The 8,776-nt window shown below is 35.4% G+C and overlaps 1 protein-coding gene across 1 annotated transcript in view; it reads right to left on the bottom strand.

The window, feature by feature from the left end:
- Positions 1–7,784: 7,784 nt before the first annotated feature.
- The window catches only part of LOC112504936, a 1,580-nt gene continuing 588 nt past the window's right edge, over positions 7,785–8,776 (bottom strand). The window contains exon 2 of the mRNA XM_025108891.1: positions 7,785–8,763. Within this exon, the coding sequence (XP_024964659.1) occupies positions 7,785–8,763 (979 nt within the window). The remainder of the gene's footprint in view (positions 8,764–8,776) is intronic.

Below are 8,776 nucleotides of genomic sequence, written 5' to 3'. Positions count from 1 at the left end.
ACTCCAAAGGGGTACGATGCAATCTGGGCAATTGTTGATCGTTTATCTAAGTCTGCGCATTTTCTACCCATAAGAGAGAATTACTCTTTAGAAAAACTGGCACAAATTTATATCAAATAGATTGTAACCAGGCACGATGTTCCACTATCTATTATCTCTGATAGAGATAGTCGTTTCACCTCAAAGTTTTGGGAAAGTTTGCAAAACGCTTTAGGGTCTGAAATTCGGTTAAGTACAACCTATCATTCGCAAACTGACGGGCAAAGTGAAAGAACTATCCAAACTCTCGAAGATATGTTGAGAAGTTGTATCATAGACTTTGGGGGGATCGTGGGAAGATCATTTACCACTGATAGAATTTGTGTATAATAATAGTTACCATTCCAGCATATAAGCGACACTGTATAAAGTGTTGTATGGACGTAAATGTCGAACGCCGTTATGTTGGAAAGAGGTAGGAGAAAGGCAGTTGACGGGTCCTAAGATTGTTCAAGAAACTTCAGAAAATATTGAACAGATCCGTGAAAGAATCAGAACAGCACAGGACCGCAAGAAAATTTATTCAGATAATCGTTGGAAGCCGATTGAGTTTTACGTGGTTAATCTTGTGATGTTAAACGTTTCTCCATGGAAGGTGTTATTAGATTCGGAAATAAAGGTAAGCTCAGTCCGAGGTATGTTGGGCCATTCAGAATTTGTAAATGAATCGGGCCAGTGGCTTATTAGTTAGAGCTACCAGAAGAACTTAGTATGATTCATAACACTTTTCATGTATCGAACATGCAGAAATGCTTAGTTGATCCGAGTCTAGCCATACCACTACAAGAATATAAAATTTTCATCATAAAACATTTAATTTTCTACTTCTTTTAAAACAAAAAGGTTTCAAGAAATTCAAAAGCCACTTTCTTTAGAATATGACAGGGTTTTGAGAACATTCATGTGATAACCGGGTCTTGGTTATCACCAAAGGTAACTAATATGTGATTAATTGTTATATGATTACGTGATAGCATGATAAACTATTATATTTGCACATGCTAAGTATGTGAGTTTCTATGCACAAATGTGTATGCATAATATATTTGTGTGCTTGGAGTTGGCAAGCATGAGATTGAATGTATGCAAGTATGCATGTTAATATATACGCATGGATAAATATTTAGTATATGTATGTATGCATGCATAAGGCAGTCAAACCGCCTTTCCTTAAAAAGAAAGGTATAAAAGCGAGGGTGAGGCCTCCATCCGCTTCTCTTGCCATTTTTGGAAAAACATAGTGAGCGACTTAGAGAAGGAAGTATTGGCCGGATTGTTTTCTATCTGAATTTTTGGACAAAAGTATTTCAAGGTGAGTGGTTTTATGTTTTTTGAACAATACTTATTTAAATATGAAAATTAAATTTCTTTACAAAACTGTTTAGTCGGATTTGATACTTAATCGGACACCTGTTGTCCAGGCAAAAGGAGATCGGTCATAGTGTTGACCGGTTAAAGTGTTGTTGAGATTCTTGATATGTAAATAAGATAAATGTTTTAAACAGAAAAGTAGGAATACGATCAAGGGGTGTTCGGATTCGATATAATCCGATTGGTACATTGATCGGTTTAGATATAAACGGACCAAGGCTTGATCGGAGTGGTGTAAATCGTTTAAGTCATGATCAGATTTGAATGTGTTAGAAAATATTTAAATGTAAACCAGTCAAAGCTTGATTGGGTTTGTTTTAGCATTGTCCGGATTTGTAAACCGGACAAAGGGACTTATGTTGTCCGGATTATTAGTCCGGTCAAGGCTTGACCGGAGATGAAGTCCGACCAAGTCAAAGTATTGACCAAATTTAAGGTTGGCCGGATTCATATTTTATATTAAAGGTGTGTTAATTGAATACATCATTATTCTAACATTCTTTTATAATGATAAAGAATGAGAATTTTGGTAATGATGGTTTTGAACTAATGATATTTCATTTGGATATTTATGAATGTGGTTTGTCCTAATTTGAAATGTTTTATATATAAAATGATTTGATGAGGAAATAAGGGTGGCATATCAAGGAGAGTTGTATCATGCGATAAGGGTGGCATATCAAGGAGAGGTGTACTATGGGATAAGGGTGGCATATCAAGGAGAGGTGTACCTTTGGATATAAGGTTGGCATTTGTAGGTGTGATATGTGATATAACTCTTACTATGATATCATTGTAAGATAACTATGATCTGGAATCTTTATTTCTTTGTGATTTAAAGGTTTAGGATTAAACTTCTTATTGGACATGGTATGGATGTTATTGAGAAGGGGGATAAAAGGTTATGGCCTGAAACTTTGAATAACCTTGTTATAATTTAAAAGGTTTAAAAGTCGCAATAAGATAATCTGGTTGGTTCAACCTATTTGAGTTTCGATAAGTTATTTAAAAGCCGAGAGATTGTCTTTAGAATTGAAATGGTAATGGCATTATGGTTTACTTATTCATATATTTGTTATATATATATATATATATATATATATATGAAAATTTGTTGTAAATAAAGTTTTGATGATCCTCACCCTGCAATGACATAAAAAGGGAATCTCACTAGACCTTCTGGTCTAACCTCGTTTTGTGATTTTTAATATGTATTGCAGGAGGTGCAAATGGTAAGGGGAAGGGGAAAATGTGATTTTTTTTTCTTTTTTGCATATCTATATGAAGAATTGCTTTTGATATGTATAGTTTTGATAAATGATCAATGATTAGTACAAGGAATTGTATTTCGAATTTTTGGATCATGTATTTTGTATTGGTAAATTCTTGTACTAAGGGACCTATGTGGTGTATAAACATGTATTTCTTATGTATGAAGTTTATGTTACGGGCAATGTGTGGCATGGGGAGTTACAATTCAGTGATAAGAAGAATCACATAATGAAAAGATCTTTTAAACCATTTTATCACTGAAGAAGAATAGCTTCAGTGATGGTTTTGTTTTAAGAAAGGAAAAAATCATAGAAAGATATATTTCCATTATAATATCCTTGTTCTGTTAACTCATACAAATTGAGTTAAGTGAATTTTTTGTAGAATTATGCATAACATATTTGTACCCTATGTTTAACCAACTTGTACTTTGGGCTAGTTTTGTGTCAAAAGTTGAGTTTATACCTATCTATACTACCTTATTAAGCAAATTTAGTAAAAGTCTTAAAGTCTTCAAATACTAAATGACCAAAATACCCTTATCTATACTACCTTTACCTTTACTTTTCAACCCTACCCTTTACTCGACTACCATCCCTAAGATGCCGCTTCCATCGCTCCCCCCCCCCAAGACGACGTTTTAGCCAAGTCGTCCCTCCCAATCCGACGATTTAGGCATTTCTCTCACTCCCTAAGATGACGATTCCTTTAAAGCAAGTTTCCATCATTCACTCATTCAAATCCAATAAAGTTGAAAAAGGGTTTTGCACTGAGTGGGGGAATCATACTGTAGGTTGATTTTCTTGAGAAGTGAAGGATTGCAGGTTGATGTTCTTGTGGAGGATTTAACACAACTGAGAAAATGACCATTGCGTAAATCAGAGGTAAAGGTCTTTCCACTATCGCTTATTCATACTTCTCGGTAACCCTATAATTCTTTTTTCATACTTTCGATCTCTCTTGGTTTGGTTTCATCTTTGTGGTTTGTTTTGAGTTTGATTTTGGACCATTTTTATGAAATTTTGGTCCGAGTCCAGGTAGAGTTTAAATTTTTTTTGCTTGAAATTATTTCATTGAGTAAGGTTTTAGGCAAGTTATAAGTTTGAATTTAGTTTAGGTAGGTTTTAGGTTTGATTTGAATTTAGGCTTTTGTTTTCAATTTTGTTTGAGTCTAGGCTAAAGTTTATTTTTGAATCTCCAATGTTTAAATCAAATTGTAAAAGTAAATGATGAATCCCATACACCCTACTTTCACTTGTTGGGTCTTCATTGAATTGGATTTGGCTTGAAATGCTTGGCTCAACAGCTGGTACTTGCTCATGAACAAACACCATAATAGAGGGGTATTTCAGTTCCAGATCAAAGTAAGAGTTGATTAAAAATATCAGATATCATTTATGCGAAAATCTACTATTTACAGTTTAATGCAGCTAGCGACATAAGAAGTTGTGATCTTGTTCAAAAGATAAAAATCAGGTTTCACGTGTTCTCACAAGACATAAGAAGTTGTGATCTATTTATGTCATGGTTTTAGTCATTGCTATTTTTTAGATGTAAGGCCTTTTATCTCAAGTTAGGTGGGGTAGACAAAGGATTAAACTATAAGAAATTATAGACCAGTGAAACCCAAAAGCAAACCTAATGCGGCAAACTCTTACCAAAAATTAAATTTATGGTGAACTGAACATTCCTAATGCTTGGATGACATTGAGAATCACTATCAAAACAACAATATGAGAAATTTATACTTTGGTGATCAGCCAAGGAATAAACTTGACATATATTTACATAAAAATGATGGGAAAAATGATGGTCCAAAGCCTTTCATTGCTTTCACCACTGGAGGACCCTGGGTAATAGGGTATAAAGCATGGGGTTCTATATTAGGACTCCACTTATCAGGTACATAAGTCATAGTGGCATGCATAGACTACAGGTAAATTTGAGAACCAAATGTGATCCTCATCATGTTTAATCTATAGTAAAATTTGTCTTTATTATTATTGTGTACTTGTTGACCGATGTCGAGTCCAACAAATAATAAGTTCCAACTACGGCAAATTACAACCAAAATTGTAATAGCGGTAAGTCGGTTCGATTCCACAAAGACTCGGTTTCAACTTATTATAGCCAAACTAATCAAGTACAAGTTGACTGAATAAAAGTAAATACGAAGGGGGGGGGGGTTGGATTTGATTAATTAAGCTAAGCATATAATTAAAATCAACTTAAAGCAAATAAATAAAAACCCAACATTAGTTACTTTTGATTAAGACGGTGGTACTAATCATCGATTCCAATAACGTAAACGTAATGAATAAAACCAAGTTGATTATAGTCGTTAATAAGCTCTAACGACCTATGTTTTTCCTTAAGAAACACCGGCTAAAACAAGCTCTTTAGCCGGATCTTAATCGCAATTAAGACRTTGAATAAGCTCTMAAGTCKAAAAATRTGCAWTTAGCTTTATAGGACTAGAAAAACATCAAYTCAAAGCCATAAGCTCATAAGCTCKGCTTAATGAGGCTTTGGATGCAAGATTTCAAAAATCTAATTCGGAAACCTCAACGAAACCAAATAGATTTAATTGTTACTTTATCAAAATGTAAAGACGATTACGTATCTCAACTTTTGAATAACAGTATTTCATAAGAACACCAAGAAATTGGCCAGATTACTCAATACTCAAAATGAAATTGACATTAAAATGGAAATCAAACATATAATTTCATCCCAAACGATTACAATGGAGTCTCAAAGTAACCACAATCAAAATCTAAAGTGACTAACGTTGGAATGAAGAGATTAGCCACACATGACTAATCTAGGGTTAACAAACTAAGAAATTAAAGAAATTACCAAAAGTGATGAGAAATTGATGGTGAAGTCCACTCAATCGGCTCTTGCTGTCTCTGTCTTCTTCAATCGAACAGCCACCTCCTGTCCGCCCCCGCTCTCCAACAGCCCTCGTTCCATATATAATGAACCAGCCTCCATCTCTTCAATCATGTTCCTCTCCGATCGATCGATCGCACGCAACTTTTCCATCTTGAACCCCACGAACTATAGTCTTCTCCTTTCCTCAAGATCCCACGTTCTTCTCCTTCGAAACCCACGTTCTTCTCCTTCAAGAAACCAGAAAAGTTCCTCTGTTTTTTTTCTTTTTTTAGACTGCTGCTGCAGATGGGTTTTATTAAAAACATTTGATAAAATATGCTTCCTTTTTACGCCATTTGAATTTGTATGCCCTGTCCAGAACCCATTTCATATATATGCTCAGCCTCATATTCCTTCAGAAAACTATGCCTGACCTTGTAACAGTTTCGAAATATATGCTCTGTTTGTAATAAAATCCATCATTTTTGCACCCATCAAAAACCAATCAATAACTAAATTAAAGGGGTTCTATAAGCTATATAAACATTAAAATATGTACTAGATTCATTATAAAAACATGTTTAAATATAAGCTTATCAAATATCCCCACACTTGGACCATTAACCGTCCTCGGGTAAACAGTAAGCATTTAGCACAAAGCAAACTCCATAAGTTGATTTTGAGAGAATAGATAAAATGAGATACATAGCATTTCGTGAAGGCACGATTTAACCGGTATAATAACAATAAACACACAAGACAAAACAAAGATGAGCACTTGCTAATTTCACAAACACCTCACAAAGGATATATGCAATACACTCGCTTATTCACACAATGGTGTAGGTGTTTTCACTCTTGGCATCAATTCACATGCACATACACCACTATAAGCTTGCATCAAGTCTCAATTCTCCATTGCTAATGGTCAATACTAAGTGTGGATCAAAAGGTCTTTGGTAAGGGTTGTAACTTGGTTAAGGGCCAAGGTAGGGAAAATTTTGGTTAAGTGACTAAAATTGGACCTTGGAAAGGAAACTACAACTCAAACATGAGTCTCGTGTCTTGTCAAAGCGCGATCACAAAAAATTTCGATCTCTTAGCTCTTATTCGCTAAAAACATTATGGAGACAATTGTGTTTTTTCCATTGTTCGGCCTCCATGTATTCATTTTTTTTTCATTCCCACATATGGAACATATATATTTTTTCTTTTCTTTTTCTTTTTCTTTTTCTCCCTTTTTTTCTCTTTTTTTTTCAAACCTCTACCGATCATTATATAGGTGTTGAGGATCGTGTAGAAGGTATAAAGATCAAACAACAAATACTCCTAACTAAGAGTATGTAGTCTCATTCCAAAGTCCGGTGAGGGAAGTGTTTGGCTTAAGGGTTATCTTGTGGTGTTAAAGTCAAGAAAATGGGTAACTAGGCTCAAAAGAGTTGATCAAAAAGGACATTAGTGTAAGGGTTGGCTTTTTGGCTAAATGGTTAAAATTAACATCAAAGATGGCCTTTTTCATTTCCACAAYTAGTATCGCCTAAATGCAACCTCAAAGAGTCAAAATGCAAGTTCTAGAATKACATATACATGGAAGATGCAATGCACACATCAAATAAAATAAGATTGAATACAATGTTCAATCATGGCTCAAAAGCTCACGGGTGCATTTTTGTCTATAAAATTTAGCAAGACTCACAATGGTCATCTCAAATGTGCTAATCATGACTACACAAGCAAAYSACACARTCATTCATGCTATGGTTTTCATGGCATTACAAGCAGAAAATTATCAACTCATGCAATTTACTTAATAATTGCCCAAAAACAAGCCAAATTCAAAATTTTGTGCAAAAATTTGAGCCCTTAATCATGCAAAATCCTCACACTAATTCATTTCCTATCCCCACACTTAAACCATATATTGTCCTCAATATATGCATGTCATGGCACAATCTATAAGCAATAAAAATAAAATGGAAAGAAAACTCCCCTGAATTGAAGATGTGTGCCCAATACATGGTTTTCGGTGTTGGCGGGTGCCTCCGTGCACGTTGGGGGGGTATAGAACGCCGACCTGGGAAAAAAAACAAACTCACCGACTCAAAATACAACTAAAAATAATTAAAACTAAACTAGAAAAGAAATAAAGCAATAAAATTGGGTTGCCTCCCAATCAGCGCCTTTCTTTAACGTCTTTGGCTAGACACTTCCCTTTCAACTCCGCCTTATCCTTCATGATTGGTTTGTTCAAACACTTGTGGCACGGAAGGATTAAGGAAATCTGCAAAATACTCATAGGGCATACCGTTAAGGTGTTCATTTAAAGAATTAGCAATAAATGCAACTTTTCTATCCTCAACCTCCATAGTAACGGTATCTTCATCTAAATCAATAATGGTTTTGGATGTGTTCATAAATGGTCTCCCTAAGACAATTTCATCATAAATAGCGGGGCTACCCGCTCCTATGTCAAGCACATAAAAGTCTACAAGGAACACTAATCCATTCACTTGAATCAAAACATCCTCTACCATCCCTTTAGGGGGTACATCATGGTCATCCGGTAATCGGATAAGTGAATTGGTCACTTTCAAGGGACCGATATTCAAACAGTTAAAAATCGACAATGRCMTGATGTTTAYAGTYGAGCCTAAGTCTAAGATGGCCTTGTCAATGCCAAAATCGCCTATCTTACATGGAATAGAAAACTCACCTGGATCCTCGCATTTAGATGGTAGCTTTGGTCGCACGACCCTTAAGGTGTCTTCTACTTCAACAACTTTCTCTTCTTTCTCCGCAATGGCTTCTTGCTCATCATCACCATCTGCTTCTTGAACTGTTTGAGATATGTCTTCAATCTTCTCGGGAGTCGCTTCCAACTTGTACTCCTTCTTTAGTTGTCTAAACCTTTCAGGAAACGGTGGTGGAATGGCAAATTCGGACGTCTCCTCTTCAATAACATTTCTCATTCTTGCTCTACCAGCTTTCTTCTCACTCTTCAAGGTCATCATACTCACATTCAACTTCGAAGGTGTTTCCGTTTGGGAGGGCAGTTTCCCTCGAGATTCCAATCGGCTCACAGCAGTTGCAAGCTGTGTCATTTGAGCTCCCAAATTTTGAATACTAGCCTCCGTTTTCTGTTGGAATTGAAGAGTGTTAGTGGCTAGATTTTTAACAATGTCTTCAAGGGACATACCTGAGCCACTAGAATTAGCTT

The sequence above is a fragment of the Cynara cardunculus genome, unplaced genomic scaffold, assembly GCF_001531365.2.
Source record: "Cynara cardunculus var. scolymus isolate 2C unplaced genomic scaffold, CcrdV1 Un_Scaffold_7436, whole genome shotgun sequence".
Lineage (NCBI taxonomy): Eukaryota > Viridiplantae > Streptophyta > Magnoliopsida > Asterales > Asteraceae > Cynara > Cynara cardunculus.
The sequence above is the reverse complement of the archived record's forward strand: the minus strand, read 5'-3'. Positions and strand labels throughout refer to the sequence as shown.